The 27,139-nt window shown below is 35.2% G+C and overlaps 1 protein-coding gene across 4 annotated transcripts in view; it reads right to left on the reverse strand.

The window, feature by feature from the left end:
- Positions 1 to 201: 201 nt before the first annotated feature.
- LOC132659055 (probable ubiquitin carboxyl-terminal hydrolase FAF-X) overlaps positions 202 to 27,139 on the reverse strand; it is a 140,898-nt gene continuing 113,960 nt past the window's right edge. For 2 of the 4 annotated variants that reach the window (XM_060408678.1, XM_060408677.1), the window contains exons 33-45: positions 24,572 to 24,745; positions 22,197 to 22,338; positions 20,267 to 21,014; positions 19,859 to 19,982; positions 18,918 to 19,143; positions 18,291 to 18,420; positions 8,268 to 8,453; positions 7,659 to 7,879; positions 7,488 to 7,576; positions 4,135 to 4,291; positions 3,772 to 3,984; positions 3,293 to 3,388; positions 202 to 1,798 (exon numbers count right to left, since the gene is read on the reverse strand). In XM_060408678.1, coding sequence (XP_060264661.1) covers positions 1,661 to 1,798; positions 3,293 to 3,388; positions 3,772 to 3,984; positions 4,135 to 4,291; positions 7,488 to 7,576; positions 7,659 to 7,879; positions 8,268 to 8,453; positions 18,291 to 18,420; positions 18,918 to 19,143; positions 19,859 to 19,982; positions 20,267 to 21,014; positions 22,197 to 22,338; positions 24,572 to 24,745 — 2,644 coding nt within the window. In that variant the 3' untranslated portion in view covers positions 202 to 1,660. Of the gene's footprint in view, positions 1,799 to 3,292; positions 3,389 to 3,723; positions 3,985 to 4,134; positions 4,292 to 7,487; positions 7,577 to 7,658; positions 7,880 to 8,267; positions 8,454 to 18,290; positions 18,421 to 18,917; positions 19,144 to 19,858; positions 19,983 to 20,266; positions 21,015 to 22,196; positions 22,339 to 24,571; positions 24,746 to 27,139 lie in introns of all 4 variants that reach the window. The other 2 variants (XM_060408676.1, XM_060408675.1) reach the window with 1 other exon arrangement.

The raw sequence follows: 27,139 nt of genomic DNA on the forward strand, positions 1-27,139 counted from the left end.
ACTTACAGTTCTTTTTTTTCCTCTGTAATTTTCTCATGGTAAAGAACAAAAGGTAAATTATTTTAAATGTAAAATCCCAACGTGTCTGAAATGCTGACTTCAGTGTCATGTTAAGGTATGCTATGCAAATAAATTTCAATGTACATGCAGTTTTTAAGAAGAAATAAAAATGACAGGAAACAAAAACAACAGACGACAAAGTCTTCTCAAATCAAACTCTATTTGTGAATTCAGCAAAATAATTTCTATAAAACAAAACAGCAAAATATTTAAATAGTATAAGATGGGCTGTATTTGTTTGCAGGTATATTTGGTTTTTACACAGGCTCCAAAATATTACACACATTTAAAAGTTACCAATTTTTAAATATAGTATTTACTCCCAAGTTATCTGAAATCCTGAAACAAATGCTTATTCTAAAATAGTACTTCAGAATTATAATAACTAACCATAAATTTATGTTTTAATTAAACCCCAGCAGATTTAAGTTTTAGAATGGAAAAGAACCTGGGACAATTTTGTTACCAAGTAAAATTCTGACTGACTAGACTATCAGCCAGGTAGGTATCTTGGTGCAATGGTATTTCAAAGTACTATGGGACTCTGATGATGTCCACCTCATTGGCTTCCAGGTGAAGCAAAATTTTAGAGCCTTCATCTACTAAACTATTAAAAAAAAAAAAACAAAAAACAAGGACATCAAGTACAGTCTCCTCTTATGTGCTCCACATTGTGGTACAGCAAAATTTTGCATATTTAATATTTCTATTATCAATACTTTCACATTTCTGTGTCTCATCAAGAGACTCAACTGTCAAATATTAAATATGAGGAACATACATATAACCAAAAACTGCTTATTTGTCACATTTCTCATTTTGTATTTATTTCTGGTATAAGAAATAAAAGCTCTCGGCAACATATCTGTCACTTTGAGGAAACTGCTATCATTCATGTAACTTTGTTCTCACTGGCTATACAAACTTAGTGTGTGTTCTCGCTGGCTACACCAACATAGTGTGAAGCCAAGCTAAATACAATACAGCATTACTATAGGTTTAAAGTGATCATGTACTACCAGAATAAAAAGGTAATGAAAAATATGCATAAACAGTGTTATTACACACCAATTTTTAACATCACCATGTTATTCAAAGCCTTACGGTGGCTCCAGTAACTAAGAGTTAGTAAGCAGCTACTGGTGTTGACTGATATGAATGGCCTCTTTCAATGTTAACTTTCTTCTCCCCATCTTTTTTTTTTCATAAAGCTGTTGATCCAATTGCCATGAAGCCGACAATACTGGTTGCCAGGTGCAGCAGACATAACAAAAAAGAAACCCCAAAACCAACTTTTTTTTGTAGATTTCTCATAGTCACCAAAAGTGTTTTGTTGCTTAAGAATTAACCATCAAACAATACATTATATACAACTTTCCCATTTACATATCGGTATCACCCATTTATTATAAAACACCATACACTCTCCTGCAGGTGGCTCACCTGTTAACACCAAACTTCTGCAAATGAGACAATGAATAAACTCTCCGCTCCATGTTAAACAACTTCTCTATTTTGTTAAATACTAGCCAAGTATATAAAAGTTTGGACTGTAAGGTCTAATAGCCTGGTCTTAAAAAACCAATTAATTATGGACATTTCACTGATCCTTTATTTCAGATGAGGATACTTCTTCATTGCCTTCACAGTTTTCTTGTTGCTGCTGGGCAGTTTTCTGATGGTTGTTCAAGTGATGTGCTGCTGGTCCTGTATATGGCTGTCCATGTATGTGATTATTCTGAGAAGGTGGAACAGATTGGCATGTCAAACTTTTCAAATGAAAATTAAAAACTCACAAGGTAAAGTATGTCTAAAGGCTTCCCTGGGGGCTTAGTGATAAAGAATCTGCCTGCAATGCAGCAGAAACAATGGATGAGGGTTTGATTCCTGGGTCAAGAAGGTCTCCTGGAGGAGGAAATGACAATCCATTCCAGTATTCTTGCCTAGAAAATCCCACAGAGGAGCCTGAAAAACTACAATCCAGCGTGTTGTAAAACAATTGGCCAAGACTAAGCAAACTGAGCGTACCAAGTTTAAAGGCAGCGATGAGTCCATTTTCCTTGGGGTGGTCCTCAGCAACCTATGATTTTAACCTTTAGATGATTTAAGGAACATTAAAGACCACTGCCTAAATAGCTGAATTAGTCACATTTATAGTTTATAATTCAGAACAACTTTTCTAGAAACTTTCTCACCCAGTTCTTGTTTACAAATGAAAGTTTCTTCAAATAAAATTTTTATCAGTTATTCTGCTTCCTGCAATGAACTATCTATTAAAATGAATCAAATGTTAACAGGAGGAAGGGAATTTATTTAACATGATGCTTTCTTCATGAAGCTACAGTGGTATCTATGATTACCTGTGTGTATGTTTTTTGTTGCTTTTGTGTGTGTGTGTTCCTCTCTGATTTCTACAGAATTTGGCTAGGGCACACACATCAAGCTCATTAGTCTACAGTTTCAAGAATCTTAACAACTGGGATCTCTGCCATTTTCAGTCTTCTTGTAGTCTTTCCACTCATGATGTTTCAGAGAAGATACATTTAATTGTTCAAAATTGTCAATATTATTATAATCTTTTTTAAACTTGGAAGATTTACATTTATTTTTACTTTTCCACATCAGCAATCACATATATCAGACTGGCTTGTACTGTCCATCGGGAAACACAGCACTATTTAATACGTTTTCCAGTGGAGAATATTGACTATTTTATTCAATGAAGAACATAAGAAACTTTTAATCTCTAGTCCTGGTGGTTCTTGGAAAATGAACTATGGACTAAAATGTTCTGTGTTAGCTGGATGTAATTTGACTAGTACTGTGATCATATTCCCAGGTCCTTCCTGTTCACTGGAGAGTAATTTGACAGAATTGAGGCTTAAACCCCGACTATCATTTAAAAGACATCCCTATTGCAACTAAACATTGCACCCAAACAACCAAGACACTTTTATATTGCTATTTTCATGTTAATGTGAAATATACATCTTGATTAAGTGCAGTTTTTGGTACAAGAGAAGTGCCTAGTGGGCAAAGAAAACACTTTAAGAGTGGCCAAAATATGCTGTAATGTCATTCCACTCCATCCACTCTTCTGATTATCTTGTCAAAGTTATTCTAAATAGTTTATTACTTTATAGTCACAACTAAAAGGTACAATATATTTAAGAAAAATAAGCAAATAATCACAGAAATCAGGGGGTTAAAATGAAGATAAACTCATGTTTACCTGTTGATAGTGAGATCCAGATGAATGAGGATATAATGGAGCATCTTCTCGTGGAGATGATTCATGCTCATCTGGGGCTTCTTGGTCATCTGGCTCCTATTATTAAAATGTTTAAAAAGATTAATAATGTGATCACAAAGCAACTTTAAATTCACTTTTAATCTTTTTAAAAAATTTAAATCCACAAAGCTCATCTTTTTAAAAACATTTTTTCATTTACAGCCAATAAAATAATTCAGAAAAAAAAGTTTTGATTCACCTGAACATGTTTAGAACAATTTCACTGAAATTTCTCCAAACTAATTTTAACAAAGGTGTCAGGAAGTTCCCTTGATTACTTAAGAAAAATTAATACTATACATTAAAGACAATAAAATTGCACAACAATTTTTTAAATATAATAAACACCAGCCTATAAAGGAAAAAATTACTTTTCTTTCTTCCATTTCTATTTGCTGCCCATGGGTGACTTTTTTTACCTCCTCTGGACAGAGTTCACAAGCTTTTGCCAGTGTCATCCTAGCACTATGTGATCTCTCTAAGAAATAACCATTTGATGTTTCATTGCTCTGAACTGGAGGAGACCAATTATTATAAGTGTATTGTGGATTGCCAGTGTATGGTCTTCTTTCAAGTTCATCTCCAAGCCATTCTACTGCCCAAGTCCACTTTCTTTTAAGATCTCCATTGCCCTTTGAAAGAAAATAAAATAATTATATAAAAGAATTAATAAAAATTTTAAATGTTAACTTAAAATGCTGATTCCAAATTTTCATGATTCTTTCCTTAGAAAGTATCTGTTAATTACGATCCAGATCACAAAATTTAAAAAAAATCCTCACCTGTAATATTTGGTAAGCAACAGGACAATTGCTAAAGAGAGCCACCATACATTTTATACACTGGTATGCTCTTTTTTGATAGTGATTCTTAGAGCGCTGGATAGTATCAAACAATCCATCTCGATCATCTGGGATTCCTTTAAGTGCATTATGAATTCTAAAAAAGAACCAGATATATAAATTTATAGTGTCTCTTAGCTAATATTTTGAAGCCCACTGCTTATACTTTCAATGTACTTATATATTCAATGTACTTAAAAGTCCCATTAGTAAAGTCAATTCACTGATGAGAAAATAAACACATAAGTCGAACTACTGTCACACAGCTAGCGATATGGGGAGCTAAGTCTGACTCAAGTCTGAAGTTCCACCAAATTATTATTAATCCAAAATGACTTTGCTTTACAGTAATTTAAATGAATTACTAAAACAATTAAAGATACCAATACTAAACTGTACTCATTAAAATTACCATGAAGTATGTCTTCATGACTGCTTCAGCTGAGAACAGACTTAGATCACTACTTCAAGATAGCATTTCAGAGTGTAGTCTAGTTTCCATGGAAGTGATACAATTCAGCAGTACAAAATTAACCTGAATTCTAATCATTAGAACACATATGGTGGGTCAAAACTATGCTGTTAGTTTGGTGCAAAAATTATTGCTGCTTTATTTTATACTGTTGAATTTTGCTATTTGATACTGAAATACATTTATAGATAAATGTGGTTATTATGTGTAAAAGCCACAATAAGGTATCATCTCATGTCAGTCAGAATGGCTGCCACCAAAAACTCTTCAATGAATCCTGCAGAGAGTGTAGAAAAAAGGAAACCAACCCTCTTACACTGCTGGTGGGAATGCAAACTAGTACAGCCATGATGGAGAAGTGTGGAGATCCCCTAAAAAACTGGGAATAGCACTGGCATATGACCCAGCAATTCCACTGGGTTCAGGCACACACCAAGGAAACTAGAGAAAGAGAAACAGGTACCCCAATGTTCATGGCAGCACTGTTTACAAAAGCTAGGACTTGGAAGCAATCTAGATGTCTGCTGGCAGATGAATCTATGAGGAAGTTGTAGCACACATACAGAGTGGACTATGATGTGGTTATAAAAAGAAACACATTTGAGTCAGTTTTCATGAGGTGGGTAAAACTGAAGCCTATTATACAGAGTGAAGTTAAGTCAGAAACAAACACCAATCTGTACATTAATGCATATATATGGGATTTAGAAAGCTGGTAATGATGATCTTATATACAAGGCAGCAAAAGAGACACAGATGTAAAGAACAGACTTATGGATTCTGTGGGAGAAGGGAAAGGTCAGATGATTTGACAGAGTAGCACTGAAACACGTATAATACCATATGTAAAATAGATGACCAGTGTGAGTTCAATACATGAAGCAAAGTACTCTGGGACAACCCAGAGGGATGAGGTAGAGAGGGAGGTGAGGGGGGTTTCAGGATGGGGGGACACATGTGCCTTTGTGGCTAATTCATGTTGATGGATGGCAAAAATCATCATAATACTGTAATTAGCCTCCAATTAAATTTTAAAATAACTAAATATGGTTATGTTACACATCCTTTTAAAAAAATGCCCTTTCTCACTTTGTTTTTTCCTAATGACTTATTAGTAGGGACTAGAAAATGATGTCAGACAAAAAGCAAATTCAGGCCATTTACTTATTTGAGTTCCAAATGGGTCAAAATGGACCATAAAGCAGCAGAGAGAGCTCACATCATCAACAACACATTTGGCCTAGGAAATGCTAATGATCGTACAGTGCAGTAGTGATTCAAGAAGTTCTGCAAAAGATTTGAAAGCCTTGAAGATGAGGAGTATAGGGGCTGGCCATTGGAAGTTGACAATGACCAAATGAGCGCATCATTGAAGCTTACCCTCATACAACTAACTACATGAGAAGCTGCCAAAGAACTCAACTTGGCCATTCTATGGTCATTTGATATTTAAAACTGGAAAGGTGAAAAACCTCAATACATGGGTGCCTCAGAAGCTGACCAAAAATCAAAAAAAGCTGTCATTTTGAGATGTCATATTCTCTTAATTTAAGCAATAACAACAAACCATTTCTCAATGAGATTTTGACATGAGACAAAAAGTGGGTTTTATATGACAACCAGCAATGACCAGCTCAGTGGCTGGACTGAGAAGAAGTTCCAAAGCTCTTCCTAAAGGCAAAACTGCACCAAAAACAGGTCATAGTCATTCGATGGACATGAGTTTGGGTAAACTCTGGGAGTTGGTGATGGACAGGGAGGCCTGGCATACTGTGATTCATGGGGTCGCAAAGATTCGGACACAACTGAGAGACTGAACTGAACTATGTCATTCTAAGGTCATTTCACTTCTAAATTTTAGTTTTTCTTTCATAATTGAGATTCTATAGGTCACTTTGAGGATCAGTACACCAACATTTCAATCCAAACACAATTCTTAGCACACATACCAAAATGTAAAAAATCATTTACTTATTTATCAAGTTATACAAGGGAATTCCCAGCTTAAAATCTCGAGCCAAATTTTCCTTGACAGAATTATCAAGTACCAGTATCTTCAAATACTGACATAGTATTACATCATAAGTCCCACTAATTCACAATTTAATATTGTATACAACACAAACTCAAACCGTCAATCATTCACATTATATCAACAAAGTTATTAGAAAATCAGATTACAAGGAGCAAAGATGTTAGAGTGCACAAAAATTTTTTTGGTCATTAGAATGACTAATAGCTGGCAATATGTACACATGCTTATTTCTAAAATCAACTATAATCAATCCCTGTGAAGAGCAAAGTGAGGATAGTTGGCAGAGTTTGGCAACTAATTTTGTATCAGCATCTGTAGGCTCAATTTTACTTCAAAGAACATAGCAGAATTTTGGGAAACATTAGTTCCAAACATTACTCTTGACCCCCAAATACAGTAATGAAACTTCCAACAGGCAAGGATTATTGCTAGATAACTAAATGTTACTTAGTGTAATGAGTTTAAAAACACGTAATTCTAAATGATTATTTTTCTACATTATTAACAGAATTTAAAAATTCATGAAAAGATTCTATTAATTACTCTTTGTTAAAAAACAGTAAAAGCATTAAGTGGAAGGAAAAAACTAGTAATAGCATAAAACTTTAGTTTTTAAGAGAAAATAATAACAATGAAATAAAACTATGATGGGGAAATATTTCATGCATTACGCTACTATGTATTTTTAAGAGATTCAAGAAGTAAAAATATATTTGGTTACTAACAATTTCAGTTTTTTTTTAGAACCTACAAAAATATTATTTTGGTAGCAAAAAGTGTATCCACCTGTGAGCCTGCCAGGAATCCTCTATCAGTAAAATCTGCAGAAGAAGATCCAAATATGGCCGAAGTTCATAGGTGTATGAATATGCAACCTAAAAACAGAGGGACATATTGAATTTCTTATTTAAAAGACTAATCAAATTATAGGCATATGAATGTTTATTTTTCTTTAACCTGCCAGAGTAGTTCACTGAGGACTGTAGATGAGAACTGAGGATTCTCCCAGCAGCAAAAACGAAGTAGTTTGATGGTTTCCTCTGAGTTACTGCAGTCTTCAATAATTTTCTTCACATAGCTTGTTCTCACAAATAAAATGTCTGCCACATTCTGCTGAATTGGCATTATAGGCTGTGATATATTAGGGTCACCAAAAGGATTGGGAAGAGGGGGATTACCTAGAACAGATTTGTCATCAATGAACAGCCTATTAGATGCCTTTATAAAACCGTAATACTAACTTTTTTATTTTAAAAATGTGAATTAAGTGTTCTAAACAAAAATACTCAGAATGGTAGGGTATACTAAGCTGATAAGATACAAAAATATAAATGCTGTAACTGAAGTAAAAAAAAAGTTAAAATTCTTAAATCATTTCAAGCCTACTAATTTTACCACGGTAGGTAGTGAATTTTGTAAACGGTCTCAAACTCATAAAAAAGCTAGTTATAAATGAATATACTAAAGTAATAATCTGATTTCATTAATTTCAGAATTTTAATTAAGTACTAGAGAAGCCTACCATTATTTTTAAACTATTATAAATAATGGGACATATTACTTTACCATTGATTGAAGATTGCATTCTTGATGAGACATTGCAACACCGGATCAGTTGAGACACTACTGAGTACAACTTGCCTAATTCAGCATACTGATATTTGATTGGAGGACCTGGTCCTTCATCTAAAGACACAAGCATAAAGGTAGCAGGTACACTCAATTTCAGAAGCTGTGTCTTTTCTGCCATACCTATTAAAAAGGGAGAAGAAGAATGTTTATCAAAAACAAAAATACTAAAAATAGCAACTGCTGCTTTAATAAATAAATATGTAATATGGCTGCCTGTAATTTTTATGACTAAAGTTCATCTCTTTTGATTAGATTGCAAAAATACATATAGAATGCAGATGGAACAAAAAATACATTAATTTACTTAAATTCAACTATCCTTACTATGATATAGTGACATGTCTCTGGTATTACAATTATACTCAACTAGAGAAAAGTACACGTCATAGGACCTAAAGTGACCAGAAGAGACTGAATAATATTTCTCATGACAATAAGGTAGGATGACAAAGACAGAAACTGCTAAATGAGAAATAACATCTCTTTTGTAATCTATATTTTCCCATTCTAGAAAAATCTTTTTTGGGGAAAAAGGCCTATTTCCTATTGCTTTTTCCCCGAATTTTTCCATTCAGTTTCTCTCCTAATTCAGGTTTGAATTACGTTTGAATCTCATTCAGGTTTGAAGGTAAAAAACAGTTCTCAAACTCAACTGTTTCTTCGTTCTTGAATCTTTTACCTGGACTGTCTCATCTTCATTTTTTACTTCCTCTCACCTTCCAGGGTTTTTTCTTCTTATTTTCTCCCCTTTCTATTTCTTATTATTAATTGTGGATTCTTTTCCCCAACTAGGTTTAGAAGTTGGTTTTCTTCTCGTTCTACACCATCTTCTAATACTACTTATTTTTTTGTAACTAAATCTATAACTGCATACATAAAGATGATTCCAAATTTTGGATGTATGTATCTCAATGTTTATTGGACTTCTTCAGTAAGGTGTCCAACATGCCTTTAAAATTTGTCAGCTCAGATAAATTCCTCCATCTAGGTTTCCTCTCAGTAAATGGCAACAGTGTTCTCTTAGTTCCTGAAGACACACTTTGCACTTATGTCTTTCCCCGGATCCATTCACTCAAATACATAATCACTAAGCTCTGCCCTCATTGAAAACTCCTGAATATTTCAAGTGTATCTTTCCTATTGCCAATTCCATAATATAAGGGCAATAATGATTTCTAGCTACACATCATTATATTACAATCTCTAGTCTTGTACCATGCTAGTCTACAGCCAGTACAATCCATTCTAGTCTACAGCCAGTACAATCTTTCTAAAGTCAGCCTCATTAACAATGTTATGATGAGTCTCAGTGCCCTCACAGACTCTTGTTACAAGACCTGCCAAAACAAAATATACAATGGACAAACAATCTCTTTAACAACTGGTACTGGGAAAACTGGTCAACCACCTCTAAAAGAATGAAACTAGAACACTTTATAACACCATACACAAAAATAAACTCAAAATGGATTAAACATCTCAACATTAAGACCAGAAACTATAAAACTCCTAGAGGAAAACATAGGTAAAACACTCTGACATAAATCACAGCAAGGTCCTCTATAACCCACCTACCAGGGTAACGGAAACAAAAGCAAAAATAAATGAATGGGCCCTATTGAAACTTAAAAGCTTCCTCACAACAAAGGAAACTATAAGCAAGATGAAAAAACAGCCTGCAGAATAGGAGAAAATAATAGCAAACAAAGCAACTGACAATTAATCTCAAAAGTATACAAACACCTCATGCAGTTCAACATCAGAAAAATAAATGACCCAATCAAAAAGTGGGCCAAAGAACTAACAGACATTTCTCCAGAGAAGACATACAGATGGCTAACAAACATATAAAAAGATGCTCAACATCACTCATTATCAGAGAAATGCAAATTAAAACCACAAACAGGCGGTCAGAATGGCTGCTATCAAAAAGTCTACAAACAATAAATGCTGCAGAGTGTGTGGAAATAAGTGTGTATCCCTCTTACACTGTTAGTGGGAATGCAACCTAGTACAGCCACTGTGGAGAACAGTGTGGAGATTCTTTAAAAAACTGTATAGAAATCTGCCATATGACTCAGCAATCCTACTGCTGGGCATACACACCAAGGAAACCAGAAATGAAAGATATACGTGTACCACAATGTTCACTGCAGTGCTGTTTACAATAGCTAGGACATGAAGCAACTAGATGTCCATCGGCAGACAAATGGATAAGAAAGTTGTGGTATATATACAAAATGGAATATTACTCAGCTTTTAAAAAGAACGCATTTGGATCAGTTCTAATAGGTGGATGAAACTGGAGCCTATTATACAGAGTGAAGTAAGACAGAAAGAAAAACACCAATACAGTATATTAATACATATATGTGGAATTTAGACAGACAGTAACAACAACCCTGTATGCATCGACAGCAAAAGAGACAAAGATATAAAAAACAAACTTTTGAACTCTGTGGGAGAAGGCAAGGGTGGGATGACATGAGAGAATAGCATTGAAACCTGTGTATTACCATATGTGAAATAGATGAGCAGTGCAAGCTTGATGCATGAAACAGGGACTCAAAGCCAGTGCACTGAGACAACCCAAAGGGATGGGATGGGGAGGGAGATGGGTAAGGGGTTCAGGATGTGGGACATACATACATCCATGGCCGATTCATGTCAATGTATATCAAAACCACTACAATGTTGTAAAGTTAGTCTCCAATTAAAAAAAAAATTTTTTTAAAGACTTGCCAAAAGAATAGAGGTCTGGTATTTACTCATGTCTTTCACTGTATCAAGACACCTGAGAAAAAATTTCATATTGTCTAATGAACTGTTATGTCACGCGAAAAGTTTGCATTTACTCTGTACTCTGTTTACAAATTTTCTGTATCATTTTCTCCAGCAACTCATTTAAATGTAGATTAGATACTTGCTCAAATGTGCACCTTTTACTATTAACATTCTTTATTCATTGCTGGACTAAACCACAGTGAAGAAAGGTGTACAGTGTTTTATCAGAAAACCAAATAACTGTAAAAAAAAAAAGCTTTTTCATAAGTTGTGTATTATGGTATCTTTTTGGTAAAATTTCATTTGAATCAAGATGAAATGATCAATCTATTTATTTATTTGTGGCAATGAAAATGGCAACTACAATATGGACCAATGATCAGTGGTTTCTGAACAAGCAATATCTAAAATGGAAACAAAACAGACTTTTAGTGAGTTCTTAAATCTGGTACTTTGCATTTAAAAAACAGGACTAGAAAATGGAATTTCATTTATGCTTGTTTGTGCTGTAATTTCCCTCCTTCTCAACTATAAGATCTAACAATCTTAGTTACTGATAGACACTGCAAACTAAAATAAACTGTGTAAGACAGTAAGAGAAAAGACAATTAAAAGAAACATATTCTTCCTATTAAAGGATCACAAATTAAGAGTTGAGTAACAAATCCAAACAGGTAACACTAAAGAAGAAAGCCTCGTTATAAAACTTATTTTTGGGACAGAAGGTAACTGAGATTAAAAAGAAGTTACTCAAAATGCTCTAATTACTTGAATCAATTCCTCATAAACAACATATACAAGAATATATATTAACACTATAAAATTTTTAACCAGACTACATCTCAAAAATGTAATAAAAAATTTGTAATTCTAAGCTGCTGGTGCACCAACGTCTAAATCATTAAAGTTTTCTAACTGGTACAATAACAAACTTACTCTCTTTAAAATAGTCTCTTCAATAGAGGTGCTGCGAAAACTAGACAATTACATGTAGAAGTATGATAGCAGAACATTCTCTAAAACCATTATACAAAAATGAACTCAAAATGATTTTTAAGGCCTAGATATAAGACCAAATGCTACAAAACCAAAGGAATACAAAGGTAGAAAACCGACACAAATCATACAACCATGTTTTTGGATCCATCTCCTAAAAGAAATGAAACAAAAGCAAAAACAAATGACGGGACATAATTAAACACATAACAAAGGAAATCATCCACCAAACAAAAAGACAACCTATTGAATGGGAGAAAACTTACAAATGATATGGCTAGTAAGGGGTTCATACAACTCAACATAGTTCATACAACTCAGTATCAAAAAACACAACCCAATTAAAAAATGGGCTTGGACATCCCTGGTGATTCGGTGGTTAAGGATCTACATACTATGCAGGGAATGCAGGTTCCATCCCTGGTTGGGGAATTAAGACTCCCACATGCTGTGGAGCAACTAAGCCCGTGAGACACAACTATTGAGCCTATTTATTACAACTACAGACTGTGTGTGCTACAATGAAAGGTCCCATTTGACACAACTAGGATACCACAATTAAAAATCAACTAAGTGAAACAGAATAAATAAATAAAACCTTCCTGTACTATCACTGGGGATGTAATGTGATGCAGCCACTATGGAGAACACCAAGGAGGTTCTTAAAAACTTTGACAAACAGAATGACCATATTATCCAGCAATCCCACTCCTGGGCATCTACACAGAGAAAAGTGTAACTGGAAAAGATGGGTCAAGTTCATTAAAGCACTATTTACAGTTGCCAGGACATGGATACAGCCAAAATGTGCATGGATAGATGGATAAAGAAGACGAGGTATATCTCTACAATGAACACTTCTCAGCTATAAAAGAAAATGAAATAATGTCTTCTACAACAATATATATATATATCAACTTGGACAGCATTATGCTAAATGAAATAAGCCAGAGAAAGACAAATAGTGTATGATCTCATTCATTTTGGAATCCAAAAGAAACCAGTGAATGTAACAAAAAAAATCTGATTCAAAGATACAAAGAATAAACTAGTGCATATCGCTGCAGAGATGGAAAGGAGGGGCAATACAGGGTTAGGAAAGTAAGAGGGATAACCTACTGTATAAGGATATATTGTACAACACAGGGAATATAGCCAATATTTTATATTAACTATAAATGAAGTATAACCTTTAAAAATTGTGAATTACTCATACCACATTAACAAACTGAAAAATAAAAATCATAGGGCTATCTCAATAGATGCAAAGAAAGCCTTTCACAAAATTCAACATACATTTATGATAAAAAAAAACCTCCAGAAAGCAGGAACAGAAGGAACATACCTCAAAATAATAAAAGCCATATATGACAACCACAGCAAACATTCTCCTCAATGGTGAAAAATTGAAAGCATTTTCCTTAAAGTCAGGGACAAGACAAGGGTGCCCACTCTCATCACTACTCTTCAAGTAGTTTTGGAAGTTTTAGCCACAGCAATCAGAGAAGAAAAAGACATAAAAGCAATCCAGATTGGAAAAGAAGAAGTAAAACTCTCACTGTTTCCAGAAAACATGATATTCTACATAGAAAACCCTAAAGACACCATCAGAAAATTACTAGAGCTAATCAATGAATATAATGAAGCTGCAGGATATACAATTAATACACAGAAATCCCTTGAATTCCTGTATGTTAACAATGAGAAAACAGAAAGAGAAATTAAGGAAACAATTCCATTCACCATTGCAATGAAAATGATAAAATGCTTAAGAATTATCTACCTAAAGAAACAAAAGACCTATATATAGAAAACTATAAAACACTGAAGAAATCAGAGAGGACACAAATAGATGGAGAAATATATCCTGTTCGTGGAGTGGAAGAATCAATATAGTGAAAACAAGTGTACCACCCTAAGCAATCTATAGATTCAATGCAATCCCTATCAAGCTACCAACAGTATTTTTCAAAGAATTAGAACAAATAATTTCACAATTTGTATGGAAACACAAAAACCCTGAATAGCCGAAGCAATCTTGAGAAAAGAATGGAACTGGAGGAATCAACCTGCTTGACTTCAGTCTCTCCTACAAAGCCACAATCAACTAGACAGTATGGTACTGGCACAAAGACAGAAATATAGATCAATGGAACAAAACAGAAAGCCCAGAGATCAATCCACATACCTATGGACACCTTATCTTTGACAAAGGAGGCAAGAATATACAATGGAGAAAAGACAGTGTCTTGAATAAGTGGTGCCCCGGTAAACTGGTCAACCACTTGTAAAAGGATGAAACTAGAACACTTTCTAACACCAACAACAAGAATAAACTCAACTGGATTAAAGATCTAAACTTAAGACCAGAAACTATAAAACTCCCAGAGGAAAACACAGGCAAAACACTCTCCAACATAAACCACAGCAGGATCCTCTATGACCTACCTTCCAGAATATTGGAAATAAAAGCAAAAATAAACTAATGGGGCCTAATTAAAATGAAAAGCTTCCTCAAAACAAAGGAAACTATAAGCAAGGTGAAAAGATAGCCTTCAGAATGGGTGAAAAAAATAGCAACTAAACCAACGGACAAAGAATTAATCTCAAAAACATACAAGCAACTCCTGCAGCTCAATTCCAGAAAAATAAAAGACCCAATCAGGAAGAGGGCCAAAGAACTAGACAGATGTTTCTCCAAAGAAGACATACAGATGGCTAACAAACACATGAAAAGATGCTCAACATCACTCATTATCAGAGAAATGCAAATCAAAACCACAATGAGGTACCATCTCATGCCAGTCAGAACGGCTGCTATCCAAAAGTCTACAAGCAATAAATGCTGGAGAGGGTGTGGAGAAAAGGGAACCCTCTTACACTGTTGGTGGGAATGCAAACTAGTATGGCCACTATGGAGAACAGTGTGGAGATTCCTTAAAAAACTGGAAATAGAACTGCTTTATAACCCAGCAATCCCACTGCTGGGCATACACACCGAGGAAACCAGAATTGAAAGAGACACATATACCCTAATGTTCATTGCAGCACTGTTTATAATAGCCAGGACATAGAAGCAACCTAGATGTCCATCAGCAGATGAATGGATAAGGAAGCTGTGGTACACATATACACAATAGAATATTACTCAGCCATTAAAAAGAATACATTTGAATCAGTTCTAATGAAGTGGATGAAACTGGAGCCTATTATATAGAGTGAAGTAAGCCAGAATGAAAAACACCAATACAGTATACAAATGCATATATATGGAATTTAGAAAGAAGGTAACAATAACCCTGTATGCAAGACAGCGAAACAGACACAGATGTATCGAACAGTCTCTTGGACTCTGTGGGAGAGGGCGAGAGTGGGATGATATAGGAGAATGTCACTGAAACATGTATATTATCATATGTGAAACAGATCTCCAGTCCAGGTTCAATGTATGATACAGGGTGCTCGAGGGTGGTACACTGGGATAACCCAGAGGGATGGGATGGGATGGGAGGCGGGAGGGGGGTTCAGGATGGGGAACACATGTACACCCATGGTGGATTCATGTCAATGTATGGAAAAACCAATTTAATATTGTAAAGTAAAAAAAAAAAAAAAAAATGTGGATTACTCTCCTTGTAACTCACCTGTAACTTATACTCAATTATACTTTAATAAAAATTGGTTCTCTTTTCTAATAAACAATAACCTAAAATAATAATGAAAATGTCACAAAAAATATTTATGTATTCTTGGCTCTACACATCCTCAAAACTGATTCACTGCTGCCATACAAAGTGAAAGTGAAAGTGAAGTAGCTCAGTCCTGTCCGACTCTTGGCAACCCCTTTGACTGTAGACTACCAGGCTCCTCTCTCCATGGGGTTCTCCACGCAAGAATACTGGAGTGGGTTGCCATTTCCTTCTCCAGGCAAAGTCCCCATCAAAAGAGTTCTCCAGTCTCCTAGGCAGCCAGATAAGAAAATCTATTGGAATATAATAGATTATAACGTTCTGTTAATTTCTGCTGTGAATAATGTGAATCAGTTGTTATGTATATCTATATCCTCTCCCTCCCACACTCTTTAGGTAAGCCTGCTGTAACCACCGAAAATAAGTGAATCAGTGTTAGGGAAAAAGTTCAGTTCAGTTCAGTCGCTCAGTAGTGTCTGATTCTTTGTGACCCCATGGACTGCAGCATGCCAGGCCTCACTGTCCATCTCCAACTCCCACAGTTTTAGTCAAACTCATGTCCACTGAGTCAGTGATGCCATCCAACCATCTCCTCTTCTGTCATTTCCTTCTCCCCTCAATTCTATCTTTCCCAGCACCAGGGTCTTTTCAAATGAATCTCTGAAAAGTTCGCCTTTCGGTGACCTATCTTTTTGCCATTTTCATACTATTCATAGGATTCTCAAGGCAAGAATACTGCAGTACTTTGGCCACAACACATAAGGTGTGGATGTGACTGGTGACAGAAGCAAGGTTCAATGCTGTAAAGAGAAATATTGCATAGGAACCTGGAATGTTAGGTCCATGAATCCAGGCAAATTGGAAGAGATCAAACAGGAGATGGCAAGAGTGAACGTTGAGATTTTAGGAATCAGCAAACTAAGACAGACTGGAATAGGTGAATTTAACTCAGGTGACCATTGTATCTACTACTGTGGGCAAAAATCCCTTAGAAGAAATGGAGTAGCCATCACAGTCAACAAGAGTCCGAAATGTAGCACTTGGATAAAGTCTCAAAAATGACAGAATGATCTTTGTTCATTTCCAAGGCAAACCATTGAATATCACTGTTTTCAAAGTCTATGCCTTGACCAGTAATGCTGAAGAAGCTGAAGCTGAACGGTTCTATGAAAACCTACAAGACCTTCTAGAATTAACACCCCAAAAAGATGTCCTTTTCATTATAGGGGACTGGAGTGGAAAAGTAGGAAGTCAAGAAACACCTGTAGTAACAGGCAAGTTTGGCATTGGGGAGTACAGAATGAAGCAGGGCAAAGGCTAAAAGAGTTCTGCCAAGAGAACGCACTCGTCATAGCAAACACCCTCTTCCAACAACACATGAGAAAATTCTACACATGGACAGCACCAGATAGTCAACACAGAAATCAGACTGATTATATTCTTTGGAGTCAAAGATGAAGGAGCTCTATACAGTCAGCAAAAACAAGACTGGGAGCTGACTATGGCTCAGATCATGAACTCCTCATTGCCAAATTCAGACTTAAATTGAAGAAAGTAGGGAAAACCACTAGACCATTCAGGAAAAATGTAGGCTACTCTAAAAAGGTTATATTGAAAATGATAGTTACTAACTGGTATTGATTTAAACAGAAGAACTTTTAAGTAAACAACTACATACACTGTCATGGATTTCAATTTCTTTTAACCAAAACATATGCACAAAAGGCCAATTTCTTTGGGAAATAATTCTTAAACCTGAAAGGTACGACTGCTTGCAATCCTTCAGAAAATACAGATTTCTTTTCCTAGTCCTAGGAATTCTGATTCAGATAGCATGAGATGCGGTTTGGGAGTGAGTAGTTTTCTTAAAGCCAGATTTAAGATAAAACATGAACATAATCTATGACCTTAAAGACTACTGAAATAGTAAGTGCATAAATACCTTAGAACACAACCTGAGAAATACCATTAAAAAGTTATACATGGGCTTCCCAGATTGCTCAGTGGTAAAGAGTCCTCCCCGTAATGCAGGAGACACGGGTTCAATTTCTGCTCTAGAAGAATCCCACGTTCCACAGAGCAGCTAAGCCCATACACCACAACTATTGAACCTGTGCTTTAGAGCCCAGGAACTACAACTACTGAGCCCATATGCTGAAACTACTGAAGCCTGTGCACCCTAGATCCCCTGTTCTACAACAACAGAAGCCACCACAATGAGAAGCCTGCATACCACAACTAGATAATAGCCTCTGCTCACAGCAACTAGAGAAAGCCCAGGCAGCAAAGAAAACCCAGTACAGCAAAAAATAGAACCAAATCTTAAGGAAAAAAAATTATACAAAAAAATCTGCAAAGGATTTCAAGGATAAACCTAGAATACTGCTTGTATTTTAGTTAAGATTAGTTCTCAACACTGAAATAAATAATTTCATCATTTACTATGTGAATACAAAATAACACATTAAAAGAATCATGAAATTCTTACCTAAATTGGCATACATGACAAACAGATTGAAATACTGCTGTAAATGACGACCATGTTCAGACACTTCCCTTCTCAGGAGATTTAACACTGCTCTTAGTAGATGATCACTCAAACTTAAATTGTCACATGCCTGTGAAGCATAATTTACTGTTTTATCAGCAACAAGATACACAACGGTATACTTCTATTTGCATTAAAAGGGTATGTTCACAGAAGCATCACATACAAACTTATTAAATACATTTGCTTTTTTAGAGAGGAAGAGCTGGAGAGATTTCGTATCAGATGTTTTATATGTTGTTTTAAGTGTTAGAGAATAATAAAATAAAAACCATGTGTAGCTTTATGCTAAAAATGTAGTCAACAAAAAACTCAGCCTTTTTAAAATTAACATTACATGAAAACTTAGTACAGAGCCTCAAATAACTGAATAAAAGAAATGTTCCTTATATTTTAAACTGCCCAATAGCCATACCTTACTGGGAAACAATTTTAATAAACCCAATAATGTGTATGAACCTTCATATACAGTACATATCACAAACAATGCATGTTTATTAATTTCAACTGGAAGAAAATATAATTTACACTTAAGTATTTCATAATTAAAGCAAACCTTTCAATTACCTGACTAGAAGGTCCTGGAGATGTGAAAGATGAAGGACAAGGCCCATCTTGCAAAGAAAAATGTGCAACAAATACTATAAGTTTTGCAAATACACCCCTTACTTCAGCACTAGGGCACTCCAGAAGGTATTCAGAGAAACGATTTGAAACACTGAAAAGCACATTATGAGCAAACCAAAAACGTACGTTCTTGCTGTGACGGAGTAGAATGCACAATGCATCATACCTGAAAAAGGAAAATAAATGAATTTTCAACATGGGGCCCATTCTGATCACTACAATAAACAGCTTTCTATGAACCAAATAAAGAGGAAAGATCTCTATAATTAATAATCTTAGGGGTTTGGGGGGCTGGGGAGAGAGAGGGGGGCACGCCATGCAGCTTATGGGACTTTAGTTCCCTGACTAGACACTGAATCCTGGCACTTCGCAATGCAAACACAGAGTCCTAATCACTGGACTCTCCAGGAATACACAGTCACAGTAGGTTTTAATACAAATACCAGCCCTCTGACTTTTCTACTCCCACAGTCACAAAATGAATTTAATGAGAACTGTGTATGCAGGGGAATACAAATCTATTTGATAATCTCTTTTTGACCTAGTGATACCTCCTTAACATTTTCTAATCTGAGATGCTATGAACAGTTATCATCTCAAGGTATTATAGTGTCTTCCATACCTTTATAAATATAAACAATCATTTAAAACTCCTCTATCTATTTAAACATAAGCCAGAATCCATATATCAAAGACTTAACAAGCATTTTAAATACACAGTTTCTCACAACACTGCTACCAAGACTTTTATCTTATATTTAAAATTTGAAATGACTCCCATAGTCAGGAGAAAATAAAGCCATCTAATCAGAAACTAAAGCAATCTTATCAGAAACTTTACCAATTCTAAGTACAAAGTAAATAAAATGAAAGCTATGTACCAATCACTGGCAGGGCCACGGACTATTTTCTTTGTGTGAAATCCAGTGGTGAAGAGGAACCTAGCTGCAAGCTGAATGCTAATCATAGTAATTTCTTCGGCTTCAGGCAATAAGTGATCTTGTCCTTCAATAAAAAGCACATTAACAATCACACACAATTTTTGCCTAAAAATGCTTAAATAAACGCTCTTTTTCTAGCTAAAAGTAATCTTCAGCACTTATCTTGGTACTTAACCAATCTACGTTTCAAACTAATGCTTAGTCAAAACTCTTCTAAGTTCAAGTTCTTCTGTCTCCAGGTACTGACTGCCACTATTCAAAAGTATGGGTAACTTAAATAACTGGCACTGAATATGCTGACACATTTAAACTGAAATGAGTGTAAATAATTTTATGAAAAAAACTTACCTGGAGCAGGGCTTAAGTAAATACCATTACATGTAAGCAATTTTTTCACAAACTGAAAATATTCTAAACTGTACTGCATTCGGTTATGCATGAATTGCACATTTTGTTTTCGCACACTTCTCTCAATGGCTGGTGACATAATCTGATGGGGTTTTGTGATAGTTAGCTCTGATATGTATCTTATCATTTCATCTTCTTGGTCTATTGTGTCCATTCGCTCATAAAACAGAATATAAGCATTCCACCATCGTTTCTGCCTTCTGTACGACATGCGTTTCATCATATGATCAAATACTTCTCCCATGTACTCTCCACCAAAACACTGATTTTTCATTTCTTCATCATCATCCATTTTACACTCTGTTACATCTCCATCATCAAATTTATACCAGCGATTTCTCTCACCATCTTTGCCATTCCTCTGAATGATGTAGGAGTAATAATGTCCACCACTTGCTTGACCACTGTGTACAAGCACCCCCACAAGTCTGTATTTCGTGTTTCCAGTTCTGTCACTTCCAGACTGTTCATTCTGTTCCATCAACTGACTCTCTGGGCTTACATTAGCTCCTTCCAGCTTTGCAACACCTGGTACTGTGTAAGGTTCCATGTCCAGCTCTCGTGGAAATTCAAAATAATCATTGAATTTAATTGCACATTCTCTTTCCCAGTCATAGTCAAAACGTTTCAATTGAATAGCAAGAACAGGAGGCAATTTTTTAATTAGCAACCGTTTTACTGTATCAACCTACAATAAATTTTAAATATAATTGAATGTTCTTCTACAAAACAAAACAAGACTTTATAATAGTATAATTTAAAACTTTATGATCAGCTAAATTTACAAATGATAATAAACATAATTATTCACTATCACTGACTTTTTCAAAATATTTACAGCAAATCAAAAGATATAATCATTCATCTGTTGCAAAGTGATACCAAAAAAAAAAAAATAGTGACAGACAAAACTAATTACCTGGTTCTCACTGTCACTACTATCTGATCATGTTACACTTCTTAACTTTACTTTTATGTTAATAAGTAGAATCTGCTATGAGCAAACAGGAGAAATAATATAAGTAATAATATACTAATACATACAGAGTGCAGTCCCAGATAACATACTACCATGCAGCATTTAATTCACATCATCTTCTGGAAAACTGCTACCAAATTCCTTTCTTTAAAATACATGGATTAAGAGCAGCTTGTGGAAGAAGAAACTGCCCTCGCAAAAACTGTATCAAAGATAATAGGGGTGGCTTTAGAGGCCACAATTTTAATGCTGCTAAAATTCAAACAATGCAAGTAACTTGGAGATGAGAGGGTACAGTGGTACAGAAAAACATTAACTATTTTTAAAATAGTATGTATTTTAAAAAACATGTAATAATTCCATCCCACAGGCTGTTTAGGTGGCCACAAATAAAATTCGTTGGTGGGATTTTACAATCAGACCTGATGTTTAAAACTGCAAGCTGTTCTAAAAATCTGATATAACCAAATAAAATTAACACAGTTGTTCTAAAGTTGAAAAATAAGCCTGAGTATGAAAGGGGAAAAGTATTTTCTGTTAGCAACTCTTCAGGTTTGAGGAATTCAATGCTTGTGGGATTCAGGAAAGAAATGAAAAGTTACTGACATTTGTAAACTACAAGAAAAAAATTGTTTTTGTAATCTATAAGAAACAGTGATGTTAACTTGTCATGACTTCTAAAATTATTCACCGAATTTAAAGGACTTTTCTCAACTTATTATTGCTTTCTTTTAATATCATTTCCCTAACAAATCTTTCTTAATCAGTTATCATGTTGACTACTATTACATCACAGCATAGGTAAACTTTGAGGTTAAAAATAGCTTTGATGTTTCCCATCTCCCATATGTTACATGTAATCATATTTACTTAAAAATAAGGAAAACATACCTTTTTATCACATTTTTCACAACGATAAGCATTTGCACCTTCCAATAAATCGCCTTTGATATACTGTTCCAAAGAATCGAGAAGGTTTTGGTGATTTCTAATATCTACATTCAGAGTTGTAAAAGATTCTTCACACTCATATCTGAAGAAATCATTTAAGAAACATTAAAAGGATTTATTCTGTTGCTTACTTTCAGAAAAAAGCTGCTAAAGACACATATCTATCACTATTTTACAGATACAGAAGTTGGGGGGGGGTGGTAGTGATGGTGAAGCAGAGGAGACTGAAGAGATGAACATAGTTCAATTTACTAGGTAGAATATGATTTAAAGCCAGGTTTTTCTGACCTTACTCTTTCCATTTTTTTAATACTGCTACCTGTGTTAAGTAGTACTGATTTACAGGAAGGAAAAGGTATATATTCATCAGATTTAAAAGAAAAGGCTACTTATGAACTGAATTTTTAAATGTTCCTCTATTTAAGTAATGTAAAATAGCAACTAATGTTTAAGGCACTTAGAGGCCAAGTTCCAGCCTAAGGTATGATACAAGTTAAACTATCCAACGTACTTTTACAACTACAGAACTGTAAAAAAATTTACAGTGTGGGTTAAGTAATGTGGTAACAGTCAGCAACCCACATTGTAAAGGAGCAGCTTTCAGAAACTTCTGATGATATACTAATAAATTCTGAAAATAGATTCTCAACCAATAAATCAACTGATCCAACGCATCTATCAAGAGTGCCTGGGAATTCCCTATTGGTCCAGTGGTTAAGACCATGTGCTTTCACTGTCAAGGGCCTGGGTTTAATCCCTGGTCAGGAAACAGACTCCACCAGCCATGGGTGTGGCAAAAAAAAACAAAGAAAGAAAGCTCACTGTGTGTAAAGCATAGAGGATACTATGATTTAGACAGTCGATATTTAGAAGCTTATGGTACAGAAAGACAAAACAATGGAAGTACACTACAGAAGTATTTATTACACATGTTCATAGTGTGATAGAAACCTGTCCATGGAGGAGAAAAACGGTCTTAGGGGATAAACAGACTTCATCTACAGTTTGATATACTCTTAAAAAAACCCATGTTCTATAATACTAGAAAGATTCGGGATGCTTACATACTCTTAAAACATCTAAAATATAAAAACTAGTCTTGTTGGAAATGTGTACTGCTTTTGCATGATACGTGCGTCAGAGAAAAAGAATTTACAAGTATTCTGAAAAATGTGTAAAAAAAAATTGAGGACTGATAGGTGACAAACAGCTAGATTTTTACTAGTCCCCTAATGTGAAGTATCTTTCTTAAGAATCCAAATTGGCCATGGTAGGTGAATAAATCTCTCTCCATATTCCAAATGAATGGCACTGTAAAAAGAATTTCTCATTTATGTGATTTTACCTTTATCTTCTTAGTTTCAAAAATATCTGCTTTATTCACTCACACCAAACTAATTATAGAGAATAATAATTTTAGAAATACTATCATTTTGTTTGTGTATCTGTATCTTGTGAATGTGTAATAAAACTCCCACAACAGGCATAAATGAGTGCTCATCATTAAACCTTCTGAATTATTATTAACATTAATATAAGTTATTGATTTTCATCAGGAACCTGTAGTAAGTTAATCTCTCCTAAACTGCTACAAAACATGGAAAAATACCTTGTCAATTTCTGCTACTGATGTGATGTGCAAATATATCTAACATATCTTAAGAATGGTAAGAATCAACAGTAAATTTAAAATTGCTACATGAACTACTACTCTAGATCCACCATTAACCTCTAAATTTACTATATTTTTAATTACTTACTTATTTAAAAAGTTTTGTTGGGTCACTAAACAAACTCCAAACAGCCAGGGATGCATGCTGGAGATTAACTACTAATAGTTAATGAGTATTTACTATATGCCACGTGCCATTTGCAAAAATTCAGTTTTTAAAAGTTTTTTTTGCTGTGCTATGTGGCTTGAGGGATCTTAACTCCCTGACAGGGACTCATCCTGTAACCCCCTGTAGCGGCAGCAAAGTCTTCACTACACTGGGCCACCAGGGAATTCCCTAAAGTTACTGTATTTCAATTATTATTTTCACTATAACCACCATGTAAGTATCCTTACAATAACTACAGATTTATGAAAATGTCATTTCCTCAGATATGACAAAATAATGTCAAGAGAAAGGTAATGATACTGAGTAACCCTGAAAACAAAGTACCCACCCAACAGTTGGGTATACCATAAACATTTTAGTTGGTACTCTCTGCTTCCATACATAAACACTGGAGGAAATTTTACTTATATTGACACTACTCTAAAAAGAAAGCCCAATATAAACTTCATGTTAAAAATGTTAACTAGTACTTACCTATGTGGGCAGCCCTGGCAAATCTTCTGATCAGCAAAGGACCCTCCCAGGACTTGACTTAGCATAGCTGGATGTCCTAAAGCTTTTAAAGCTTCATCTAAACTATCCACCAAAGAATTAAAAAACTCTAAGGCATCATGTTGTTCACGAAGATTGACAGGCTCACCCCAAAGTCTAAGAGAAAAATAGAATAAAACAAAAGGTATTCTCTATTTCCAGACTATCTGTTTTTCTATACAGCAAAAATAACAATGACATTAGACATGTGAGTTGAGGGTTCATCCCTTGATATAGGAAGTAGGAATAAACCAGTACATTATTATGTAGTTAGTGGCAATGTAAACGAATCTCATACTATAACTATTTTTACAGCAGCAAGCACTTAGAATGGTATCTGCTTTATGAAACAGTATAATCATACACTCTCAATTCAAAAGACCATTAACATGAAAAGGAAAAGTCTCATGTTATATGGAATTTATGTGGAATATAAGTTATATGGAATTTGTAATGACTTTGTTATTTAAATCTGCTTAAATTTTGGGTGCTATACTGCAAAATCCATAGCCATTTATTCCTAAGTGACTGTTCTAGATGAAAAGACAAAGATTTGCTTTATTCTACAGTGAATCCATTTTCTGTAAGATGAATGGATTTAAAACCTAAGCAAACCAAGTCAGAGAAAACAAAGTAACAGTTTGTGTACACAAAATGAGAACTCCTGTTATGAAAAGCCAAGCTATCCTGGAAAACCTAAAACATCGAATTTAACATTTAAATAACCTACATAAAAGAAAGGGCTTCTCAGGTGGCACTTGTAGTAAAGGCCTACCTGCCAACACAGGAGTAGGAAGAGAAGCAGGTTCAATAACTGGGTTGGGAAGATCCCCTAGAGAAGGGCATGGCAACCCACCCCAATATTCTTGCCTGGAAAAGTTGCATACACAGAGGAGCCTGGTCAGCTATAGTCCATAGGGTCTCAAAGAGCTAGACATGACTAAAGTGACTTAGCTTGCATGCACACACACACATAAAAGACAAACATACTAATCTTTACCAGCTAGTACATACTCACACAAATGTGAAAGAACAGACACATACTTATTTTTACCAAAAGACAAGGCAAAAAATTAAACCTGTAAAGTAGGTTTATTTTATGTGTGTGGTGTGCTTTTGGAATTTAAAAAACTGGCTGCTAATTTTAAAATAATTTTAAATTTATATACAGTAACATCTGATCTTTTAGGAGCAAACTATATGATCTTTACCAAACACAGGCAATGGTTTAACAATTATTAATACCACCACTAAGATAGTCAGTCAGTTCAGTCGCTCAGTTGTGTCTGACTGTGCAACGCCATGAATCACAGCACGCCAGGCCTCCCTGTCCATCACCAACTCCTGGAGTTGACTCAAACTCATGTGCATTGAGTCGGTGATGCCATCCAGCCATCTCATCTTCTGTTGTCCCCCTCTCCTCCTGCCCCTAATCCTTCCCAGCATCACACTCTTTTCCAGTGAGTCAACTCTTAGCATCAGGAGGCCAAAGTATTGGAATTTCAGCCTCAGCATCAGTCCTTCCAATGAACACCGAGGACTGGTCTCCTTTAGGACAGACTGGTTGGATCTCCTAAACCATACCAATTCTCACACCAAATTTCTCAATGCTACTATGTCAGTAGTAACACTTCTGGATTCTTTTTCCTTTGAAATCAACTTTTTAAAGCTTTACAGGAATCCAATGAAGTTACTATTTTTTGAAGTTACCTGAATTTTTTCTTTTAACTTTCTTCATATTAGTGATTATGGTTTACCTTTTTCTACCATTTAAGTTTTTTAATTAATTTTACTTTGAGATAACTGGGAAATTATCTGTTTGACTAATTTACATTCATACCAGCAACAGGTAACCCAGACTCTGCATCCTAGCCAGCAAAGAATGCCTTCATCCTCTTACTTTTCTTGGCTGTGCCATGCAGTTTGGGGGTTTTCTGTCCCTTAACCAGGGACTGAACCCAGGTCCTTGACAGTAGAGCTCAAATCCTAACCATTAGATGGCCAGGGAATTCCTTCCCATCCCTTTACTTTTAATTTACAGCATTGTTTATTTTGAAATATTTATTTATCTCTTGCTGTACTGGGTCTTCATTGCCACACACAGGCTTTCTTGGGTTGCCAAGAGCAGGGGATACTCTCCAGCTGCAGAGTGCCGGCTTCTCTCATTGAAGCCCAAGCTCTAGGGTGCTTAAGTATCTGCAGTTGTGATGCACAGCACTAGTAGTTCTAGTCAGACCAATTAACCAAGCATAAGAAATAAAACATTCAGACCGGAAAATTCAAAAGATTCAACCAAAAATCTGTTGAATTAAGTTAATTTAGCAAAGTTGCAGCATTATGAAACCAACACTGGGACTTCCTGGGTGGTCCAGCGGTAAGATTCCACCTTGCAATGAGAATTCAAACCTTAGTGGGAAAACTAAGGTCACACATGCCATGGGGCAACAAAGTCCACATGCTACAACTACAGAAGCTTGGATGCCGTAACTAGACTGAAGCCTGTGTACTATA

Source organism: Ovis aries, chromosome Y, assembly GCF_016772045.2.
Source record: "Ovis aries strain OAR_USU_Benz2616 breed Rambouillet chromosome Y, ARS-UI_Ramb_v3.0, whole genome shotgun sequence".
Classification (NCBI taxonomy): Eukaryota; Metazoa; Chordata; class Mammalia; order Artiodactyla; family Bovidae; genus Ovis; species Ovis aries.